Source organism: Candoia aspera, chromosome 3 (assembly GCF_035149785.1).
Source record: "Candoia aspera isolate rCanAsp1 chromosome 3, rCanAsp1.hap2, whole genome shotgun sequence".
Lineage (NCBI taxonomy): Eukaryota > Metazoa > Chordata > Lepidosauria > Squamata > Boidae > Candoia > Candoia aspera.
In genome coordinates this window covers 139,070,019-139,094,488 of record NC_086155.1, presented here as the reverse complement: position 1 = coordinate 139,094,488, position 24,470 = coordinate 139,070,019, and the positions used below count along the sequence as shown (strand labels likewise).

Below are 24,470 nucleotides of genomic sequence, written 5' to 3'. Positions count from 1 at the left end.
GGTGAGCTAGATTAAGAGAGTGACTGGCCAGAAGTTCCTCAGCTCACTTCCAAGCTATAAGGGAAGACTGAAACTCGTGACCTCCCAGTTTTTAGTCTAGCACCTTAACTATTACACCAAACTGGTTCTCACTATTTATTAGCAGCTGAATCTGTAGCAAGTCACAGTGATGCTAAAATGATGATACAGGCATCATGATGTCATTGTGCAAATGACACAAATTATATAATGATGTTATGATCTCTGGCACAGATGTTGCATCATTTGCATGATGATGTCATGATACATGTTATCTTTTCCTTGTATCCCTAGCCTTCCCTGGGAACATCAATGTTTTTATTAGAGCTAAGCAAGTTTTGAAAATAGTGTGGACTGAAGTGAGCATAGCACTTTTCTGCTATTCATTAAAGTAGCATCAACTTTTAGGATTCTATGTGAACCTGAAAAAGATCTGGCCGCTTTTATAGAGTTAGCTATACCTTTTTTTTTTTTTTTGGCAGGGGGCTCACAATGTACCCTGAAAAAAGGCACTGTTTTATTAAAAGTAGAGAGGTGCTGTGCTCCCATAAGGTCCAAAACACTTTTTCCCAAAACATTTTCAATGAGTGCATAGCCTATTATTTATGTTCTTACTGTGTTATGGTATTGATTGTGACTGCAAGTTACTTTAATGTCCACTTACATAGCAAAAAAATGGAATAAACATGTTACATTTATATTTCAACCTTTCTTCTATGAGAGGAAATTTGGCTCCACTCCCCCATATTTAATCCTCACCCTATGAGGTAGATTAGGATGAAAGTCACCCACTAAATTTCTAGATTGACTGGGATTTGATTGGTTCTCTGCAGTCCTGCCATTTGAACTGCTATACCATGCACACTTAAAAGATCTCCAAATGCAGTCTTTAGCTACTGTAGCTAGAGAAGTCAATAGGTTCTATAGATATTTTTGCCATATAAGGTGGTTTTGTGAATCTGTGCGCGCGTGTGTATGTGCATGTCTGTAAACACAATTTTTACTGCAGCAAACCTCTGCAAGAGTAAATAAGGTCAGCAAACAGATGATCTACAAACAACAGCACCCAGCCTACCTAAACAAGATAGATGTGCAGCTCACACAGAAATCATTTATTTCTGGAATTTCCATCCCACATTTCTAGACCACAAGGCTCTCAAGAAAGGAAAAATTAGCTCCAGCTTTGAAAGAAGACTGTTCATTTGCTATTTTATAAATATCAACTCTACATACTATTTTTAACCAATATATCCTGACTTCATATTTACAGCACTCATGAGACAAGTACTCTGCAATTGATTACAATATTTCCAATGCAATCTGAAATTTCTTTTTCTAAAGTTCTTTCTAAGGCCATAGGAAAGAACCCTGAAGCTTTTGATTTTTCTAGCACTGACTGCATTATAAAGTTTTGTGTAATTAGTAAAACAGTTGGTTTTGCTGCTTTAATAAGTAAACTGTCAGATAAAAATAATTTTCCTCTTTCTCTTAAACATACATCATATCAAGCAATAAAAAAGCTTTAGGTATACACCAAAAAAAGTCCCTTTTCCTACAGTTACTGTCCAACTCTTCAGTTGTTTTTTCCAGCTAGCCAGATATATTTCTTTAAATTCAGGGAGAATAAACAGACCATTTTCTTTCAATCTATTGAGTTTCAAAGAGGGGCCTTTTATTTTAATTACGTTTTAAGAACTGGCCAGAAGGCAGGTTCTGGCCTGTCTTCAAAGGTCACTGTTACCCAGGTGCTTAACAGGACCATTACGCATCAACAGCAATTTATGGAGCTATTAATTATCCTTACTCAATAAAACTTTCCTCATGCTCAACTTTTTTTTGGATGTTTACTATTCTTCAATGACACATTGACATAACAGTCTAGACTCTGCATATTGGTAACCTCGGGCTTTATTTTTTTTAAACTGAAGTTGTGACAGTTATGTATGTATGTATCTTTCCTAATGTGGTTAAAGTTGATGACTTGATTAATTCTGTAGCTATTTTGCTCCATACGTCACTGATACTTTCCCCCAATCCAGTGCTCTTTTATGAGTAACCTTTCATCTCAGGCAGGCATCTGATGATTAAGTGACATGAAGCTATCCTCAAATAATAAATTTTCAGAAGTAGCACATTCACTTCCATCTTCCACTTCTGAGCTGTTTCTGAGTTAAGATCACAGGAAACTGCCTTCTAGAGCTGCACAGTGATTCAGATATGAAAGCAAAAAAGTTCTTTGAAGCAAAGGAGCACAAACACAGCATCTGTCTGTAACTCATGAAAGCGACTGTGTCTTTTTCTGGGATTGCATGGCTTCCTTCTACAGCTGCTGTTTCCTGTGAGTTAAAGGAAATGCTCATGCCCACACATACGCTGAAGAACATTTCTGCCTTCCAATCCAAAACCTTGCACAGACCTATTGCCTTACATCAAGTCAGACCGCTGATCTTGTGTTGTCATCACAGACAACTTAGGGACTAAGACTGGAATCTTTTCCATGCAAAAACATGCATTACCAGTAAACAACAGTAAGATGGTATATGACCTAGTAATGCAAACATCTATCTTAATAGGGTTAAAGCAGACAGACAAGAACTGAGGAGGAAAGGAAGGAAGAATAGGAAAAAATACTTACAAAACTTCATTTGGCTGGAGAAATCTACAATATCTAGACAGACCTGTATAATTTCTCTTGGTGATATCAAGAAAAAAAGTTAATTTCTGGCTATTTCATTGTTATGTCAGAAGCTTTTGTTCTAACCTTCTTCTAGATGAAGCCCTGCATAGTATGTACAATAAAAGGTGCATGTGGAGCAGCTGGATGCTATTGCTTGTTAGCACAGATCTGGAAGAACTGGGGACAGAATTCAAATCCCTCTCTTTTTTTTTAAGTAAGTGATAGATACTGCCCAAGATTAATACCAGTAATAAAACTGGTGGATGGTATAACTTTTTGAGTTCTGCATACACATGCAATCTATGAAAGTGCAGTTTAAAAATGTCTTTTAAAGGTATGTTTTTCATATTTAAGTATTTGAACAGCATGTTTAAATAATGGGTACAACATACAATGAAGCAAATTAAATAAATGCATCTCTCTTTCAACTATTTTGAGGAAACTATACAGTACATTTTCTAAAGGGTGAATCCTACTTGCAAACTGCACAAGGATATTCTAGACTTAAAATTGAACCCCAACAGTAACTGTTCACTATCACTTAAAATTCCCTGCTTTATCCTTTTTTATCACTACCCTAAGAATTGTAAAACAAGATATATCACAAACTGCAAAGTACATTAACCACTACCTTGTTTTTTCAATTAGACATTCATAGAACTAGGAGTTCCTGTTGTTTGGAGAACATGGGGGAGGGGGGAAGCCCCAACCCTACTGTCCTTTAGGAAGGCCTTAATGACCTTCCTCCAGGAAGCCCTGGGCCATGGGGTCTTGTGAACCCATTAGTTTGCTATGACTTGATTAATTTTTGTATTCTCTCTGGGTGGTTGATGCTATTTGATTTTTCTGACATTCTGTTACATTGGGGATTTTTTAAATACCTTTGAATGCCACCTTGAATGGTTTGATGGACTGGCAGCCAATACCCAAACCAATAAATAAATAAAGTAAATCAGTGCTGGAAATACTGACATATGTTAAGTCTTGCTATTATACACCATACTGCAACACAGCAAAAGAATATTAGTAGCAGGAATAAGTTGCCACGCCTTCATAGCATTATTATTCCCTAAACTAAATCATACATAGGCACTAGGCCACTCTTTATTAAGCAGTTTTGGTGCAAAAGGGGCAACCATATAGTACAGTCTCTCTCTTTGACTACTGCCGTATAATCTTAATAAATTAGCTGTTTAGTATAGTATAGGAGGAAGGAGTACTAAGGTCTGTGTACTGTGTACTAAATAATCAGTCCTGGAGTATCTTGGTTTGTATTATCCATCATTTGTTCTCTGTACTTCTCATCTATCACCTCAAAAAAAAAAAAAAACCCAACCAGAGGAATCAAGTATTATAAGTAGCATCTTAAAATAACATTCCTTTCCTTTTCCTTAATGGTTGCCATCAAAATGAAGAGAAATTTCCAGGAAGGTCTAGATTTAGCAAGGTACAAAGAGGATCAAACCTCCAGGATTCAAGCTTCAAGTAAAAGAAGGTTAAAAACCAATATTCTGCCCATTGTTAAGAAATGATCTGAAGATGCTTATTCTACATTTATTTTTAAGATGGATGGATGGATGGATCAGGGTAGGCCAGAGTCAGAATGGAGCGTGATTAGATTCATCTGCTTTATCCTGTGTAAATGAAAAACTGTTTCCAAATTACTTTGTTCTGCGTCAGAATTCAGGTCTTGGTTGAATCAAATGCTCATGCCTGAAGATGCAGGAAGAACATGAGAAGATGCAGACAAAACAGAGGATTACTGAAAATTACCTATTCCTTTTCTCCATTGGAAGCTTTTGTGAGATGCTGGTATCTTTCAGAGTCTGTTCATTCAGAATACAGTATAGCCAATGTGGATCCAATCCAATACTAATAATAGCAATAATGCAGAAGCATTATTTGTGCTGAAAGTCCCTTACAGTTCTTCAGTACGCTCTCTCTTAAATTTTTATAACAAACCTGGGTGGGATTTAGAGTGGAGTGAAGTATCTGGAAGATACTTCAATGGCAATATTTATTCATGACATAAATTCTGTTCAGTGGGCACATGACAATGACTGCAGTGATTGCTTACAATATGAGCACGGGCAACAAAAACAATGTATAATATTTTGAATGAAGAAGACACGTAAGATATCTGGACAGAGATGTGTTTGTTGCCTTCTATGGCACTGTGGTTCCAAAGGCTGCTCCCAGTTCAGTCTGTTTTCTTTTCCATGTTCCTTAATGGAGCACAAGGCTCTGCAAAAACAAGACTGTATACACAATGAGCTGAATGGCTACACAGTCATCTGACTCATTCTAAACTGAAACATTTTTCCTTGTGGAAGCAAGAGGCAACTCTCCTCTTTATACCCTCGTAAGATGCCTTCTAGTTATTTTTCCTCACCCCATCCCTTTTCCTTCATTTTTTTTCACAGACTACCCTTGGGAAAGACATAACCATGATTACCATACTAAGTCAGGCTTGAAACTTCTGCCAAGTTTTGGTTTGTGATTAGCGCTGCCTTTACAACTGATAGGGTACTTGAACAATGATGATTCTGTGCTCTTCATTTGTAAGGGGAAAGTGGACTTGAGAAAAGAAAGCCCTGTTATTGCTGTTACTGTACCGTATAGCATCACCAGTGAAGAAATGGAGAAGACAGGTCCTCTACCTTCTCTCCCTAAGGAATAATAAGGTTTGGATACTCAGATCAGTTCTTACAGGGTGAAATAGGATGGGAGCAATTCGCATTATTTTTTACGTGTTCTTGTTATAATAATTTTCACAGTAGCTCTGTCCCCACAGAAATGATTAAATATGTCTTCTGGCACATTTTTCCAAAAAGAGAGAAGAAGGAAAGGACAGCATACCTAATCTCCAACTTACTTCCCAAGGCATTGGTGCCATCCTAAGGAATTGCTCCCCTTTCATGAATTCATCCCGCTTTCGCTCCATCCATTTTATTTCTTCTCCCCATATTTTCCAATCATATATTAGAATACCCACAGGAACAATCCTAATCAAAAACTAGTTCAACTTCAGTACGACTGTGCAACTCATCCTTTGTTAACAAACATCAGTGCCCAGAGTGTGATATTAAATCAAAGATTAACTAACATAGAGGAATAGATGAGTGAATAGTATGGTTTCAAGTGAGATGGTGCCACCTGAAAAAAGGTAAAATTTTATCACAACTTTACGGTTACTAGGTTGTTACCTTTACAAAAATTGGAGAGAAACTGTAATTTTCTCAAAGACTTGTTAAGATCAGCCTGATCTATTGTAGAATAATGCAATTAATCTTTCCAGTTATTTTATATGACAAAGTGCAGCCTGCAGTGTTATGAGTAAAAATCAGAAAGCGTAACATTCCCCCCAAATTTGTTTTAAAGAGATAAAGTAGAAAGCCCCACTGTAGCTATTAAGTATTTTTAAATCTCTTATCAAATAGAAAAAGTATGCATAAGTCACATTAGGCTAATTATACTCTCAATTAGTACCATTTTTACCTTTATGACAAATAGTAGTAGTAAAAAATATACCCTCAAGATGCATTGTGAAATTAAATAATAATCTGGTGCAAATTTAAACAATGATATATTCAAAACTATAGTCACATAGTGTAAAGGTACGTGGGAATGACTTTGGGAGACAGGAGGAAGATCCACAGACTAGACAACCGTGAGATAAGAGGCAGTTGAGCCTGCAGAAGGAGTGGGGATGTGGCAAATGTCTCAGAAGGGACTCCCCTAGTTTCCTGGACTTTAAAGGCTGGGGGAGAGATGTACTTTCAGACTTGCAAGATTGATGTCAGCCTTGAGATATAGTCCAGACAAAAAGAACACCCAAGAGTATTTGCTCTATCTTTATTATAAGGTTACATTAACAGAATCTTGCAAGTCTGAAAGTACATCATGTGCTTCTATATCCCACTCCATACTTTCCCTTTCATGTCAATTTATATGTGACAATTGATGTGTTTTTTATATATCACTCCTTCATTCAAATGACTTGCTCAGCACAGCATCTGCTTCTTTGGAAGTAACATGGATGTATGCTAGACAATGGATGTCTGGCAACGGACTCTCTTAGAGGTACATAACTGATGCACAACTTCTGTCCTCCAAATCCTTGAATGCAGTTCCCAGAGACATTCAAAAGTTGTTAATGTGACAGAATTCAGTTTTTGTCCTGGCACAGTCACTATTTTTGGAGTTCAGCTCTTGGACCAGAAAAAGTAGTACATTTCTCGCCTATCTGAATGTAGCCTATGTATGAAAAAAAATCTTACTTAAATAGGCTCCAATTCTATGATCCATTCCAGTAGTTTTACTTAATAATTCTGCATATTATTTTACCTTTATACACCTGATTTTGCATATGCTCCAATTATGGAAGCTATTTTTTAGTGCATGTCAGAGGCAGGGCCAGAACTCTAACTCCATATACTTGATAGGATTTGACTTTTTTAATAATGAAAGTAATTCTACATAAAAGGAAATACTGCCCCAGCTTAGTGACAGATGGTTTCCTGGAATTTTCTAATGTGTCCGGTAAGTCCTGAAATGTGTGAAGAAAATTTCTCTGACCAAGTTGTTTTATTGTTTATAGATCATCAGCTAATCAATTATTTAGAAAATAAGTCCTGATCTATTTCTTTTGCTAGTATAACGTGGAGAGAAACAAATATTTCTACAAAACATAAAAGTCCAATTCCAATTTCTCCCATTCTTTTTCTTACAACTCTTTACAATTGACTGCCTACACAGTCCTTACATAGCTACAATCTTGCCCTAATTATTTCCTCTAACATGATGCAATAAATCCACTCTTCCTGGATTATTTTACATTATATTTAAAATATAAGCCCTCTCTTGAACTATGCACTTTGCACGTTATCCTTGGTTTTACCAGAAAATATAAAACAAAGATAAACTATTCTTTTTCCCTTTTCACTTGTTTAAAGGAAGTATTAGCAAACTTTATTTTAAGGACATCTGAGCAAAGTTCATCATAAGGAAAAGACTTAATATAGCCATATTATTTCTAAAATGGGATTGTTCTTGTCCTGTTCAGACCATGCACCAAACCAGGTCTCAATAAAGCTCTTTATTAAGAACTATTTACAATCAATAAGTCCTTAGAATAAGGACACTGGAGTAATCAAGATTAAGCAATGTAGCAAGGCACTCTAGGTATTCTCTGGAAGGAAGGCTGGAGCCAATTGGAACACAAGTATTGGAGACAGATCTCAAACTGGAATCAATCTGGAGCAACACGACACCAGGCGGCTGGCTCAAGGGATCTGGAGGCAAGGCTACGATTCCAAACAGGAATACACTGAATCTCGAGCACGAAATTCAAACTCAGAACAAGGCTGGACTCAGCTGGAATCACCAGACTAGACTGGATCTCTGCAGAAGATGAACAAGGCTTAGAACTTGGCACTGGGCTGGACTTTGCTGGAAGCCCCGGACTGGACTGGATTCGCTGGACGGGAGACCTGGAACAAGACTTGGAATGCTGCTTGACTCAGCTGGAAGCCCCGGACTAGGCTGGATTCACTGGGCAGGAGACTTGGAACAAGGCTTGGAACTTGGAATACTGCTTGACGCGACTGGAGGCACCGTGTGTGCTATGAACTCAGATCCTGAGCAAGGCAAATACCAACCCCTGAAATTTGCAGGGGTTTGCGAAGAGCGGTTACAGTAAGCTGCTGATAGGCAGCGGCATGGAAAACCCTTGGCTCGGTTGCACTGCTGAGAGAAACGGGAGCTCTCAATGCTGGATGCTAGGAGCTGGTTGCCAGGCTCGGGCAATACGGATTCCTCAAATGCAGTGGGTGCGAAGATCCCTCTCTCAGAAGTCAAGCTCCTCTTTGAGCTCAGACGCCACTTCTGAGGCTGGTAAGGAGTCTTCTTCTGGCGCTGCAGGTCCTGAGGAGCGGTTGTCTCCAGCAGCACGCTGTCTGCGCTGCTCCCTTTTATCCCATTCCTTGGTGCACTTGGAGTCTCCTGCAGCCAATTGGGCTGCCTTCTCCTTCGTGCGCTTTTCAGCGCATCTCTGGCACATGCTGATTGGTGTATTCAAATCCCCCTCTGGATCTCGCCCAATCAGCGTCGTGGAGTCTTCCTGCTCCACTGGGTCATGCTGGAGTTTCGTTTCTCCAAATCCAGCATGATAAGTTTCTAATTCCTCCTCTGACTTGGAAAGTGAAACCGAATCCAAGTCAGATGCAGGCTTGGTCCTGACAGTTCTACCTCTAATATAGCATCATCCATCAGTGTTGGTATCTTGTTATGAGAGCTAGCTCCTCATATAGGTAAAGTTACCATTATTAACATGTTCCAAAATGTTCTGGTAGAAATCTGACCCCACATAAATGACTATGTATAAATGCCCAATTTGAGGATGCTTGTGTGCAGCAAACTAGTATATCAGAAAACATGGATATACTGAACAATGTCTTAATATGCTTTTTTGCTAAATGCAAAGGATTGAGTTCATCTAAAATTCTATCACTTCAGCCTACCTGTGCCACTTCATTTTTCAAAATCTGGCTTTCAGTTCAATTTAAGTTCATAAGTCCCAACTTTTAAGACTGTTTTAGGATTGAGATAATAGAAGCTAGATTTCACTGAATCAATTTTCAACTAAATTTAATCCACCAAATCAAAGTACACACCTAAAAGCATTCATTCTGCCCCCAGCACTGACAGCACAGCAACCTCTCTTTGGCTCAACTTCAGCTTAGATCATCATAATTTAAACCTTTTCACCAATGTTATGAAATTTAGCTACATTAATAACATTAAAGGGAAAAAAAGACCGTATTTTAAGTAAAAAAAAAGGTTTTTGCTTTTAGCTTATATAAAGCATTTGCTGGAATCTTAGACTTTTGCTGACTTACTTTTTGAAATAAAATGTTACTTCTCTACTGTCAAGCTCTAAGTGTTTGATCCCAACAGAAAAAGGAAACAGTACATTTCAAATATACCGTAACAACACACCTCCCCTCAATTATATGTTAGCCATAATTTTTGCAGTTTTTCATTTTAAATTAAGTGAGGGGAAAAACCAACAAATAGATAGAATAAAAGTATTTCTAACCAAACCTGTCTCTAGAATATCAAGGTAAAAGTACATAACTCTTGTGTGTTCATTTATGTGTTTATATAATGACTTTCTAGGATATAACTGCTAGAACTGCAGGGCACAAAAACAAGTTCTTAAGATTCTAGAATCTTTGCAGTGGAAAACAAGTTTCCTACTAATCCCACACAGTATTTTTGAAAAGTCTATAAATCTTTTCTATGTATAAAATTAAAACAGTACAAACTGAAATAATGATCTTTAAAAAAAAAAAAAAAGTCTTTAATCCCACAGAATTAAAACAAAATGGTTTGTGAAGTAGATGACAGAATCTGAACTTTTATGCCTATGTTGGTTTCACAATTTTAGCGGTAAGCACAAACCTGTTCTGATATTCTTGCAATACTTGATAGATGCTAATCAGAAAGGTTTGATTTTTAAAGCCTCCAAAAACACAGTCCTTGTAGATTCGGAATTCAGCAGCAGTAACAGCCTCTCCTTCTGGAATCTGAGACAAATTAAATTTGAACTCCTTGTGGTGATGCTGATAAGGCATGAATTCCTTGTCATATTCAACTGTATAAAAAACAAGAAGATGACAATTATAATTTAACCACAGGTTCTATGCTTTCCCTCCCCACTTTAATTTTCAAAAATAAAGGTTGCATTTAAAAAAAAAAAATGACAAAATTGCCTCAGAAAAATTGAAATAGGATCGGGCTTATAACTGGGAAGTTATAAGATGAAAGATAATATTTAAAAAAAAGAAATAGCCAGAATTGAACAATTTCATGTTAACAAAAATGGAAACAGTATTTGTTCTATTTGGGTCTTAGCTTTTGTCCAAAGAATTTGCATGTGGTATATACAGATCTACTTATGTTTCAGATGCAGTGTCAAATTGGACACACCAAAATGCAAGACCATTACCACAAATCTTGCCATTTCTTCTAACACTGAGAATGGCACTAACCTATCACTGACAAAAAGAAATAAGATAGTTAGATGGCTTATGCATGTAGTCCTCGCTTACCAACTGCCTCATTTAGTGACTGTTCAAAGTTATGACGGTGTAAAAAAAAAAAACAGCTTTGCGACCAATCCTCACAAACATTACAGTGTCCCACGGTCACATGATTGCACTATTCTGGTGCTTCACAACAGGCACACATTCACAATGGTTACAGAGTCCCACGGTCACGTGATTGCCATTTGCATGCTTCCCAACCAGTTTGTGACAAGCAGAGTTAATGGAGAACACAGAAGTAAAATCGTAAGTTTCAGTCATGTGATGGTTCGCTTAACAACCAAATGGGAAGCAACGTCATAAGCCTGCCGCAGTCACATGATGGTTTGCTTAACCACGAAATAGGAAGTGATGTCGTAAGTCTGTCACAGTCATGTGATTTTCCACTTATCAACTGCGGCACTTAGTGATGGAGTTGCCGGTCCCAATTGTGGTCACTAAGCAAGGACTACCTGTACATAATGCTAAACTATGAACTGATTCCATGTAGACAGGCCTAAATGACTCTAAGCAACGCATTAAGGTCAAGCATTCCCTTCTCCTCTCCTTTTCCCCCCCTATATGACTAGTACTTTTACTGAATTCTGGCATAGCATTATGTCTGAACCAGGAACTTGGGAGTTTTATACACGCCACCTTCAACCATGGTTTCAGAAACTGGTTCCTTAAGCTAACCAAAGTTAACTTTAAATTAGGATCCCAGACTTGAAAATGCTGCAAAGCCAGGACACAGTAAGACTAGAACTCTATTCCTTTCCACTCAGCTGCACCAACGTGATTCACCATTGTGTGCAAATGAAGCCAAGCCCTCACTCATTTCATGTCAAAAATCTTGACATTATCTTTGCTGAAGACATTTATCTTTGTCCTGACAACAGAACTGTTATATCTTTGATACTACAACTCTATTTATTCGTGGAACAATGTACAGCTATAGCAATGCAAATAGTTTTGTTTGAAAAACAAGCATTTGCTTCTTTCACGTTTAAATACTGTGGTGTAATCTCCTCCCTGCAACTTTTAAAACTGTATCAAAGCTACACATTATTCCTTTAAAAAAGCCCCTTCTTTCACTACTAATTTTAAATTCAATCAAGTCTCTAATGAGAGTATAACATCTCCAACATACAGTACTTGCTGCCCCTGAACAGAGGAGAAGGAACCAGGCTTAATGTTTCTTTTTTATTATTATTATTAATTACCCATCAAATAAAGCCAAGAACAGAGTTGATTAATTATTATTTTCTTCAGCCTGATTTTTATACAGCACATTAACTTTTCTTTATTGTGGGTGTGCTTTACATTCCACCTGTCATGTATTTAAATATTTGTAGGATTTTCTATTGCAAATACATTTCAGAATTTAATACTAAAGCTGCAATCATGTGCCTACAAATATGTGTACAATGATAAAGTTATATTTCCAAAGTATTTGTTTTATCACTAGTTATTAAAAGATTCAGGTTTTTAGAAATATGAACAGATAATCCTGCTACTGACCAGTTTCTACTATTACTGTATTACATTGTGATAAATGGCATTGTTGCTGTTGTTGTTGTTGAAATAACATAAAGTCTACTCCAAAAAGAAAAGTATTCATGTAAAGGATGAACACATTTCCCATTCTATCATGATATGATATAGACTGCCAAGTAGGATCTAGTGGAAATTTAAAGTAATTTATAAATTAACGCATCTACGTATAGCTTCTGATTTTATAAATCAGTGACAAAATGTAAGTTGTGTAAATTATGCTTTCTTGGACATATCTGACTGATATTATAACCCCCCGCTCTCTGTGGAAATATTATAGATAGTAGGAAACCATCCTATTTACATTTCTTTATGACTTACTCTTTTCAAGCTGAAACTTTAACTGAAGATGTACTTAGCAGATTGAAACATTTTCAGTAATATCACAATAAAAGTTTTTTAAAAATAGCGATGACGTACCTCATTCTCACTTTGTCAGCACATAGCAATGGGCAACTTCAATTAGTGGGGGGAAAAAAATAATAAAGACCATGAACATTCTAACACTCTCCGCATCTTCTACCACAATACAGCATCATTCACCCAAAAAACCATACAAATTGTTATTTCCAACTCATTTCCAGGAAGAAGGTTATAGTAAAAAAATCTAGTGGCTAAAGATGGAGCAGTTGCAAAGAGGTCAAACTGCCTTCTCTGCCAGCTACAATACTCAGCAGCTACTAACAGTTAACCTGGGATGAAGAGCAACTTAAACTCTGCCACTGAGACTTTTTGATCTTATTGCTTCTACTGAAATTCCACATTTGTTAAGGGTTTCTCAATTATGCTCTGATGCTCAATTTCATATAAAGAAATGGAAACGAATATATATAATCAATATTAACTACTGATAAGATTTGGAATAATAGGTTTGAATGATCTGTTCTTGTACCTGAATTACAGGTTAGTTGAAAAGTTGTGAAACTAGCCTTTTTGATCTTAAAATGCATTTAATATCATATGCCTCTTAGGTATTTATTGGACACCTCAGAGAACACAAAATAAGATTATTTCCAATCTGCTTATGGTTGATAGAAGTTTGGACATTAAGTCACATGGCTTGGACTTCTTATCACTACAGTAACAGGATGAACTTCATTTTTCCCTGATCACATCCTATTCCTCCTTTGGGTTTTCTTGTACTTAGCCTTTTTTTCTGGCTGGATGCCACTCAAGAGCTCCAAGGAATGCCTTCCTGATACAGCAGTTTTCTGTTCTGTTGGGACGCTGCCACTATCCATTCTATTTCGGTATTATTTTTCTCCATATCCCTGTTTCTCATCTAAAACAAGAAATCCTTCTAACTGCCACCACCACCCATCTTCAATTGTGTGTATTATCCCAAAAGAAGATAACCCTGAATTTAAGACAACCCCTCCCAAGGAAATTTAGGGAGATTTACAGAGGAAAAAAATACAAACATAAACATGTTGTGCAGTGCCCAACTGCCATGTCTTGTCAAGTGGAGTTACTGATTCTACTGAAACTAATCTGATAAGTTGCTTTCTCCAACAAATGTATGCATGTGATATACATGCATATGAGTACGTGTAAACAACTGGGTATACTGTATATGCATATACTCATTCATCAGAGGCCACACACCAAAAAGTCTGTTCTTGGGACTAAAAAATTAATATTAATTACTGATTAAATTATTTGCCTGTAAAATAAGATACCCCACTTCTAAAATTATTGATCCACATTCCTATATATACACACAAAATGTCACATATAAACCACTCTCCTCTATGCATGCACGCACATTAGCATGCACATCTTCATATAGAAAAAAAGGGACTATGGAAATCTGGGCTCTGGCAGCATAAATGTGTATGTTCTTACTCTGTAGTAAGTCCCATTGGCTTTTACTTTTAGGTTACTAGGCATAGATTCCTTGCTTCCTTATGAATGGATCTGTTAAACCTGGATTAATGCATCATAAATTGAGGTGGAAATGTAGGTGGATATCCCTGGTATGCTAAACTTTTTTGGGGGGGGGGTTGCTTCTGTTTGCAAAAAGGAAACAGATTAATAGAGTGCTTTGTGTTAGACTGCAAGGGATTCTATGAATGCTCAACCTGCAGTATGTTACTAAGTTCCACTGGGTTCTGTGGCTCTTATTCTTCGATAAATGTACAGAGGCTGCTGCTATATGGAATGGCTATGTTTAGCCCAACTTACTCCATGTAAGCTAGGGATGGTGTTGTTGGGGCATTGGGCTGAACTTTTTGAAAAATGGAAATGAGTGGTGTCATTGTACTGGGCTGTGAGCACAATGAAATCTATATACATTTTCTTTGCGGTGCCACTGAGTTCAGTGGCTCTTCCTCCTAGGGAGGCAAACACAGGACCTACTTCCTTTAGCCAATCTGCTAGCTTCATTTTCCTGTCACTTACAGAGGATCCTAATTTTTCAGAGTTCTCATCTGTGTGGAGCTTTCACTGGCGGAGGAGACTTATCTACTGCAGACCCATACCCTCCACATTTTAAGAACAGGCATCAAGAGGACCTCATGTTCTCATCCTCCTTGAAGGATTGCATCTAACTCTTTTCTGCCTTGTTTTAGTTTCTGGTTATTGCACCTCCTGCCCATTGAACTGTTTTCAACAGCACCTTCCTCTATTTCCTCTATTACCAACCACATTTGCAGAAAATGTAAGATCACACACACACAGAGACACTATTCACTGCTATTTATTTAGAGGAAAAAACTCATATGTATTTCAAGTAAATGCAAAATCTCAGTGCCTAAACCATACCTGGAGATGGTGAACAAATTAGTAGGGATACTCAATGTTACTTTAATTAACATAAAAACCAGCACTTATCCAAATTAATTACAGAGAATAGGAACCCATTATGGGAAATCTTATCACAAAAGAAAAAAGAAAGATCCAACTGTGCAAGCAGAAGAAATATAGAACTAGTAAAGTTGTCTCATCACAGTCCTATTTATAAAATAATTTCTTTTACATTAATTAACTTATACAGTGAATATATTATAAAAATGATCACACTGGAAAAGTTGATAGCTGGAATCAAAACTGGAGATCCAAACAACAGCAACAGGCAGATTTCTAATATAACTTCATTAGCTGAAAGCAATAAAGGCTTTAAAAGCACATTATGAAAATAAAAATAGAAAGTAAAAAATACAGATTAATGTGAAACATAAGGATGATTAAGGTAATATCAACCAATACACACAGTGAACTTACAGTGAACAGCAAAAACATGATAGATACTTGTTTCTTAAGCTTAAACACAGATGATGAAGATTAATGGTGTGCTGTCAAGTAAAGAGGCAATTAATTGTAGGGAGGAAGGCAAAACAAACAAACAAACAAACAAGATAAGGCTAAATCTATAGCAATAAATATCAGAACACTTAAATCAGTGATAATGCATGGTTTGTGAAAGCTGGAGAGAGAAAGAGAAAGAGAAAGAGAAAGAGAAAGGGGGAGGACTCTAAATTATGGACTAGAAGAAGAACCATTATTAATCTTGTGAAAAATAAAGATTGCTTCCTTGAGGCAGTGATCAGCAAGCAGAAACTCACATACTTTGGGCATGTGATGCAAGTCAATGACGGAAATAACTATGCCTGGTACGGCTGAGGGAAGTAAAAGGAGGGGAAAACAACAGATGAAATGGATAAGATTGATACGATTAGAAGGCTGTTTTTGGAATAGCTACAAAATACTATTTGAGACAGATCAAAATGGTGAACATTTATCCACACAGTTACCAAGAACTCATCCTGATTCAACGGCACCCAACTGTATTTCCCACATTCTCTCTTAAACAGGGTGACTCTGCTCCCATTTCTCCTCAGATTCCAAACATTCAGCCTCAGCTGCCAAATGTTTATTACTTAAAACTTTCCCACACCTCTCCTGAAAGAAAAAGGAAACGAATTCCTTATTGGCTGTAAGCAACTGGGCATAAATTCTTCACTATATTTTTCTTTGAAATTCTGAGGACTGTTAACATGACTTTATAGCAACTGCTGCTTGTCAGATGCATATACTGTAGCATTTTTGGCTATATCCGCTGATAAATATTTAGTGAATGGAGGGGTAGTGGTTGCCAAAAGAACTATTACTGTTATATTTTTGACCTGGGTTCTAAAGTGTCAGCTGCTGTTGTGATGAGAGTATACATACCATTGGTCACTATAAAAATGATTACTAGAATTAGCATCTAAACAGCTTGTTTCAAACTTCCATTTTGTGGAAATTAAACGCATGGCAGAGATTATCTTATTATTACTAATTGTGTGTAGGTTACACCAGGAGCTCAACAAACAGAACTAAAAAAACAACCACAGGAACAAAACAAGGGGAAAAAACCAAGAACATATTATGTTACATATAGAGAAAGTCACTCAGCCCAATTTTTAAACACATAATGAAACCATAACCACAGGGATAATATTGATCAATCCTTCCATTACACTAATACAGAGCCAGTTCATAGGCAGAAAGTAAACATATTATCAATCTAAGGTTGTAATCCTGGGGTTCCACTCTCTTTCCATCATGAATTAGTCATTTTTTAGCTATACTCCATGCTTAGTAAACCCATAGTTCTTGATTTTGTGATAGATTTTAAATATTTGGTATATAATTCAAAACTACTGTATATTCACATATTTAAACCACACTGATTTTGTTACACCATATCAACTAATGTATGGATAGTAAAGCAAAACAGGGTAAGAATGGAATACGCCCATATCACATGAATATACACTTGTCCTTTTTACACTTCCAACATAGCAAGTTTATATTATACAGTGGCATGACCAAGATATTGCAATCCCTATTACTTACAAGACATGACATTGCCATCAATTGTTTGTCTCACAAAAAAACATGGAACACCGAGTGAGGATTCTGTAACGTAGGTGCCAGTCAAACACTAAACAAGCAAAGCAGAACAACCAGGGAGGCCCTAAGGCACCTTGATGTCTATGGCAGAGATGTAATGGGGTCCCCTCTTCAAGGCAAAGTTCATTACAGTCAAGGTAAATATATTATTTTAATACCAAATGGAGAAAATTAAAAAAAAAACATTTTCTCTTCCTGTGACAGAGTAAGATGCTCCCATTAATAAAGACTAAAATGCTGTTACTTATCAAAAAATTAATCTCAATCGCTTTCGTCATTATAATTATTTATTAAATTTATAAATGATTGACTGATTAGTCACTATAAAGTATTTATCTTCTGATTAATAGCATAGATTATTTAAAAGACTCCAAAGCAGGGTGCTTAAAGTGGCACAGACTGAGCATTCACAAAGAAAAGAAGTGTGCTTCATTTTCTACTTTGTGTATCATTAAGAAATGAGGCTGTGAGAAAAATGCTTTTACCTACCTCTCCTATATCAATTAAAAATTAAAACTAGGTGGTTATTTTTGCAATCTTGTTTAATCACTTCTAAAAAACCTGAAGGTCACTATATTACATATGTGTGATCCACTGATATCTGTTGCTTTCTTCTCTTTCTACTGATAAAGCTTACATTGCCTTTTACTTATGATAAGCTGAATGCAGCTTCAAAATAGCATGTTGATGCACTGATCATCAAAGCTGCATTTTTCAGTAACATTTCTATCTACCCAGTAATGGTCAGAAAAAAATAAATTACCGTATTAGTATGTAGCAATATATTTGGGGGAATATTTTTTTAAGAAAAAAGGCACAAATTACTCATTTTACAGTGGTATTTCACTACAAGTCATTTTTAATACATATTCTGAAGGTGAAAATATCAGTCCAATATAAAACATAATACAATCTCACTGTAAGGAATACTAAAAATGCTGTACTTCCCATTATTCAGTGGCATAACCAGTAACTATTCCAGGTTAGCAAGTCTATAGTAAGTGGTCATGACTTTGCAGATGTGGCATAAACTCTGGCTAAGAGTTTAAAAGAGATTTCTTTAAAAAGCTCCCAGATTCTCTTTCTACACATAGGGTTTTTAAATTAATATTCCTGATGATTTAGAACATACTTGGAATGCCTCGGTCCATCTGATAAAGAGATTGGACACTGCAATCAAGTTCCACATAGTCTTACTCTAAAATATGCCGTTAAAATTTCTTCATGAAAACTCACTTCCTTGTAAATTAAAATAGGAGTGCACAAAAGTCAGGAAAATAATACATTGTGATTATAAAACACAAACTATGGGCAAACATTCTTTCTCATGTACAAAAAGGAAACAAACATTGTTACACACAACCCTAAAAGTAAAAATAGTTTACTTAATTCTGACATAGGAGTACGATAGTGTTGAACACATCAAAAAGAGCTGCTTATTCTAATATAGAAAACCATACGATATTCATAGCCAACATTATAAAAAGACTAGCTTGTTTTGTTATATAATTTATATCAGCCCTGTTGACTGTTTTAAGTAGTCCTTAAATGCTCTGGAAATAGAAATACTGTATGATTAATACTGGAGGATTGTGATAATGTATCCTAGAAAAAGTTATCTATATCGTTATTGAATTGTCCCAGAGACTCACATATGTGAGATACATCACATTACAGTGTTTTTCATTCGGGGACAAAATATTCATTCTGTGGTTTTATATTCATATTTATATTCACAAGATGTGAAATGAAGAACAAAGTTTCACAATCTTCAGTATTGGCAAACAGCCATTTCTGAACATTCCCCATCCTTGTGGTTTTTAAATACCTAAGGAAAAATTAGCAGAACAAACTAGTCTAGACCACAGATTTTTTTTGGCTATTTTATGCTACTTTATTATAATCAAAAGGAATGAACCTCATGTTTGGCTTTAAAAAAAAACCATGAATGTCTCACACTCTTTTGCATGCACTTTAAATGGAATTTTATAAAACTGCCTTCCAGAACAGTAACTGCTGTGAAAGAAAAATTTGCTTTCAGAATATTACTTTACATATGATGTCAGTTTCCTCCACTAACATGGTCTGCCAGTTTAAGAAATATATACAAAACAAGCATCCTAGACACAAGAACGGCAGCGAGAACTAGTGCTTTATTAGTTTCATCATTTTTTTTACATTATTTACATCCAATTAGCTTACATCCAATAATAAACACTTGATCTAAGTATTAGTTCCTCTAGGACTGTAAAAATATAGGGTTGCAACCAGGCCGCCCACCAATGCTAGGTAAAGGATTTCCTGGCCACAGCTTCTACTTATGGTCCAAACAGTAGCTGTGAGTCCAAACACGGAAACAACATTGATCGCACGTATGGATGATCTCTGGTGGGAGCAGGATGGTGGCAGTGCATCCATCCTGGCTCTTCTTGACCTCTTAGTGGCTTTCGATACCATCAACCATGGTATCCTTCTGGGGCGGCTCAGGGAGTTGGGGGTGGGCGGCGTGGTTCTGCGCTGGTTCACCTCCTTCCTCCGGGGCCAGTCCCAATCGGTGGTGATAGGGAGCGAGAGATCCAGCCCTCGACCCCTCCTTTGTGGGGTGCCACAGGGTTCAGTACTCTCTCCGCTCCTTTTAACATCTACATGAAATGGCTGGGTGAGATCATCTGTCACCACGGGATGAGGTATCATCAATATGCTGATGATACTCAATTATAGATCTCCATCCCGGGTGAAGTAAGTGAGGCTGTGACCACCCTCTCTAGGTGCCTGGGGGCTGTGGGGGCTGGATGGGGAACAACAGGCTTTGACTGAACCCTGGTAAGATGGAGTGGCTGTGGGTTGGGGGCTCCTCTGTATCTGGGAAATTGTCATCGTTAGTTCTGGATGGGGTTGTACTGGCCCAGACAGATACGGTGTGGAACCTGGGGGTCCTCCTGGACTCACGACTCCTGCTTGAACAGCAGGTGGAAATCGTGGCCAGGAGGGCCTTTGCTAAACTTCATGTTGTGCACCAGTTATGCCCTTTCCTGGATCGAGATACTCTTCAAACAGTCACTCATGCCCTGGTCATCTCCCATATAGATTATTATAATGTGCAATACAAGGGGCTACCCTTGAAGAGTATCTGGAAGCTACAACTGGTCCAGAATGCAGCCCCATGGGCAATTATAGGTGCCCCAAGATCAGCGCATGTAACACCTTTGCTGCATGAGCTGCATTGGGTACCAGTCTGCTTCTGGGTCCAGTTCAAGGTGTTGGTTATGACCTTTAAAGCCCTACATGGCATGGGTCCAGGCTACCTGAGGAACCGTCTCATCCCAATTACATCGATCCATCCCACCCGGTCATGCAGAGAGGGCACATTAGGGACCCCATCTGTAAGAGAATTCCATCTGGCGGGATCCAGGAAGCGGGCCTTCTCTGCGGTAGCTCCCGCCCTCTGGAACATCTTGCCCCCGGAGGTGAGGCAGGTCCCCTCTCTCCTGGACTTCTGTAAAAAACTAAAAACCTTGTTCTGTCAGCGCACCTGGGGCAGGGAGGGAATAGTCATTCTTGGAGATGGCTAGTGCCTTAGAATGGTCCTTTATATATTCACGAAGTAGAACCTTACTGCCATCTGGATTTTATTGCATTTTATATTTTTACCTTTCATTTATATTTATATTTAATGTATGATGTATAGTTTTTACTGAATTTTAAAATTTATTTTTATTGTAAACTGCCCAGAGTCCCTCCTTGGGGTGCGGGGGGGAGATAGGCAGTGATAGAAATTTTATAAATAAATAAATAAACACACACCCAGATCATAGACTTGCTACTTCAGAAAACATGTGACCCCATCCACAACTAAATTGGAATTGCCACAGAGGCAGGTAGGTTTTGGATGAACAAATGCTTTATCACATCCACCCCCCACATATCAACCCTGACTTTCAACAGTTGACTTGGTATGTGGTCAAATTGCCTGCTAGATCTTTGGGAAATCCTACTATTTTTTCCCCTCTAACATACTGCATGTAGACTTTACAGAGACCATACCATCCTGGGGAGACAAATTCAGCAGAGTGCCCATTCTTCCTTTGTGAAACACTCAGATTGGAAAGACTGCAAAAGTACACAAAAGGGCTTCATTTTAACAGCATACAAGCAATGGTGGGGTGCTTAAATGTTAACAAAAATATGTTTTGCCCGTTCTATTTAGCAACTATTCAGCTTTCAAAAGAAAGTACAATTCATAGCAAAGTTGGCTCAGAGAAAGAGTAACAACTTTTTTGATCCCCATCAACCTCTATTAATGTTATTAGATGTAAAGCAATCTGATTAGTTTGTAGGAAGTGGATATTTTAGATTCACTCATCATCTTTACAGTCTCCTGATTGATGGGTTCTTCCTCTTCAGGGCTCTCCTGCCTGTTTGATCTGGGGAAGGGGACAGCCTCTGCCTCTTCAACAGAAGCAAGCACTTCACATTTGCACAGAAGAGGTAAGCCCCTGCAATCTCCACCAGCTGGTTTTGGTAGACTTTTGTAAATGCATCAAATGCCAGCTTTAGAGCGTCCACCCTTTCATTTACTTCTGACAATTGTTGAAAGACAGAAATAACTGTCTACACAGCCAATAAGCACCATCTCAATGTAAAGTCAGTCAAGTTCTTTGAATCCATATTCCCATGGCCTTCCAGAGAAAGCACAGCTGCAGAACGAACTGTGGCTCCACCACACAGGGAAGAGTTTAATGCAGCAAGCCCATCCAGGCAGCTGAATTCCTCCCATGAAGAGGAGAGTTCTAAAAGGTGTTGCTATCACCTCTGCTTGCAGATCTGACTCCAGGGCTTCATAATTATTTGAGATGACTGTAGGGCTTTTACTACTTACAGTTGATGCTTTCTTGTGTTCTACATACTCTTCAGTTTTTAGTTGTTTAGTCAGTATGACCCAAAGACTTGCTTCTGAATTCAGTTGCTCTCTCTTCTCTGTTGTGAAAACAGTTATCTTCCCTTAACACCAGCTGACACAAAACAGAGTCAGGGCAAAAGAAAAAGCTTAGCCTGAGGCTCTCTGGTGAAGAGTCATGAGGTCATAAAAAGCCATAAAAAGCAAGAGTGGGGATAATAAAATAATAAAAATGGTTAAAAATGGTTAATTTTTTAAAAAAAAATTAAAAGGAAGTTAACATTGATTCTAAGGTGAGTTATAAGGAGCTCACTAAGGAGACTTCTGTCCCTGCGCCATCTTCAGCTCTACCTCCCCATCCTTCAATTGTTGGGGAAATCCTGAAGCACCTGTAGGAAGCCATTCTGATCCAAAAGGCTCCTGGGGAAGCTCATCTGACTGATCCTCCATCAATGTCATATCCCATTCTGCAGCACAATAGGAGTACTTTTCTATTCAAAGCCAGGTTTTAATGTAAGTATACATTAATATACTGTGGATAGTGCATAATATTTGACATTTACAAGGTAATCACATTTTGAGTGTTGAAAGCTTATTTGTACATAGTACAAACTTATAACTTATTTTGCACTTACTTAAAATCCGCAACTCTATATGTCAAATATATTAACCTAATATATAATTACATCTTCATATGTGTTTACTGAGATGGTAACTATATAGTTTTTAATAAAAATGATTGTTTCAGTTTAGCAAATGTAGATGTACATTTTCAAAATATGATTCTAAAGCCTTCATGTACTTTTAGCTGGCTTTGCAAATATACTTCAGAAAATGCTGTTTATTTTACTATTGTTAACCACATTTCTTATATGCTGTTATATTCCTATAAAATAAAATAAATTCTTCATCAGCCACAAAGCAGGTATGACTACTTCAGGGTCATAAGTTAAAATTTCTTAGGGTGTTGTGCATATCAGCAACGCTTTTCCCCATTTATATTTACAAACTACAGCATATTAACTTTCCAACTGAACACTGACTGACAAGGATGGTTTGCATTCAACACTCCTACACAGCTTTTTAATTTGCCAGTAGCATAACCATTTGTCAACAACCAGGCTAAATAATCCTATAATTAGTTATACGAGTGACATTTAGAAAAGGCATATTGGATAATAATGTTCATTTCTTCAAAACCCACCTTACCTATAGCACAGGCATCCCCTTCCTTTTGAGGCTGGGTGGCACTGGTGAAGATGCTACCCAACTAGCTTACCAGGACATTGTCTGCCTTTGTTCTGGACAGCTGGACACATTCCAAACAGAATCCTTAGCTGCAGTGGCTATTTTTATTTTGTTTTTTAACTATTTCTAGGGATTCTATAATCATTCTTAGAAATATGCAGCCCAGACAATACAACATTCCCCTAAAGTCCCATAATCATAAAATGCTTCCTATCTGCCTGTTCAACAGTAAGGTATGTATTTCATCCATGAACTGACACTAACAGAGGCTAAATATATTTGTTAGGGATGTATTTAGCAATATGGTGAGCTGATACCTTCAGCAAAGAATAGTGATGGCATGTCTTCATGGACAGCAATAAACCATGGCTTTGCAATTTCTATATAACCTGAAATGAACTCAAGAAAAATAATATTTTGAATATGCACCATTGAGAACTTGTTTGTTTTAAGGAATTTACATTGGCTGTTTGATTTTAAAACCTCTGAAGGTGACTAAGAAACCAATATTAACACATTTTAAAGATAAAATTGTTAATAACAACTATAAAAATAAAGAAGAAAAACTAGTCAGCAGGTAAAAACCACATCTAACTTAATTTTAAACCCCACTAGAAGTCCACAGAACACTGTGGCTTTTTAATCAAATTCAGTATAAGATAGCAACCCTGGCATATACTGTATACTACCAAAAAAAGTCCACCTATCTACGGAGGATGGCTCTGAATATAGTATTAATGAGAAAAGGTGGAGAAGGTGCAGGATTAGAAATTGATGACCATTTCCTGTTCACAACAATCAGAACTCATTAGTGTTGGCAGAGTGCTAGAAAGCATTTGGCCCAGGAGAGATCAGAAAAGTCACACACCAGGCATTTCTATAAAAATAAATTTATTTACAGAAAGCACAAAAACATATTTACAGGCTTGTGCATTCGCACATGCTCAGGGAGGAGAGATGTCTCTCAGCTGCAAGCCTAGAAAGAAGGAACTGAGTAACAATCAAAACTGCCCTCACTTCAGGCAATTGCAACTATTAACACCTGAAAAGAGGACAATTAAATTCAACCTCTTCACTTGGCCAAAATCATTAG

At 37.3% G+C, this 24,470-nt stretch overlaps 1 protein-coding gene across 1 annotated transcript in view; it reads right to left on the bottom strand.

The window, feature by feature from the left end:
* Positions 1 to 24,470, bottom strand: part of BMP6 (bone morphogenetic protein 6) — a 95,914-nt gene that overhangs the window by 14,289 nt on the left and 57,155 nt on the right. Inside the window, exon 2 of the mRNA XM_063298872.1 lies at positions 10,160 to 10,352. Within this exon, the coding sequence (XP_063154942.1) occupies positions 10,160 to 10,352 (193 nt within the window). The remainder of the gene's footprint in view (positions 1 to 10,159; positions 10,353 to 24,470) is intronic.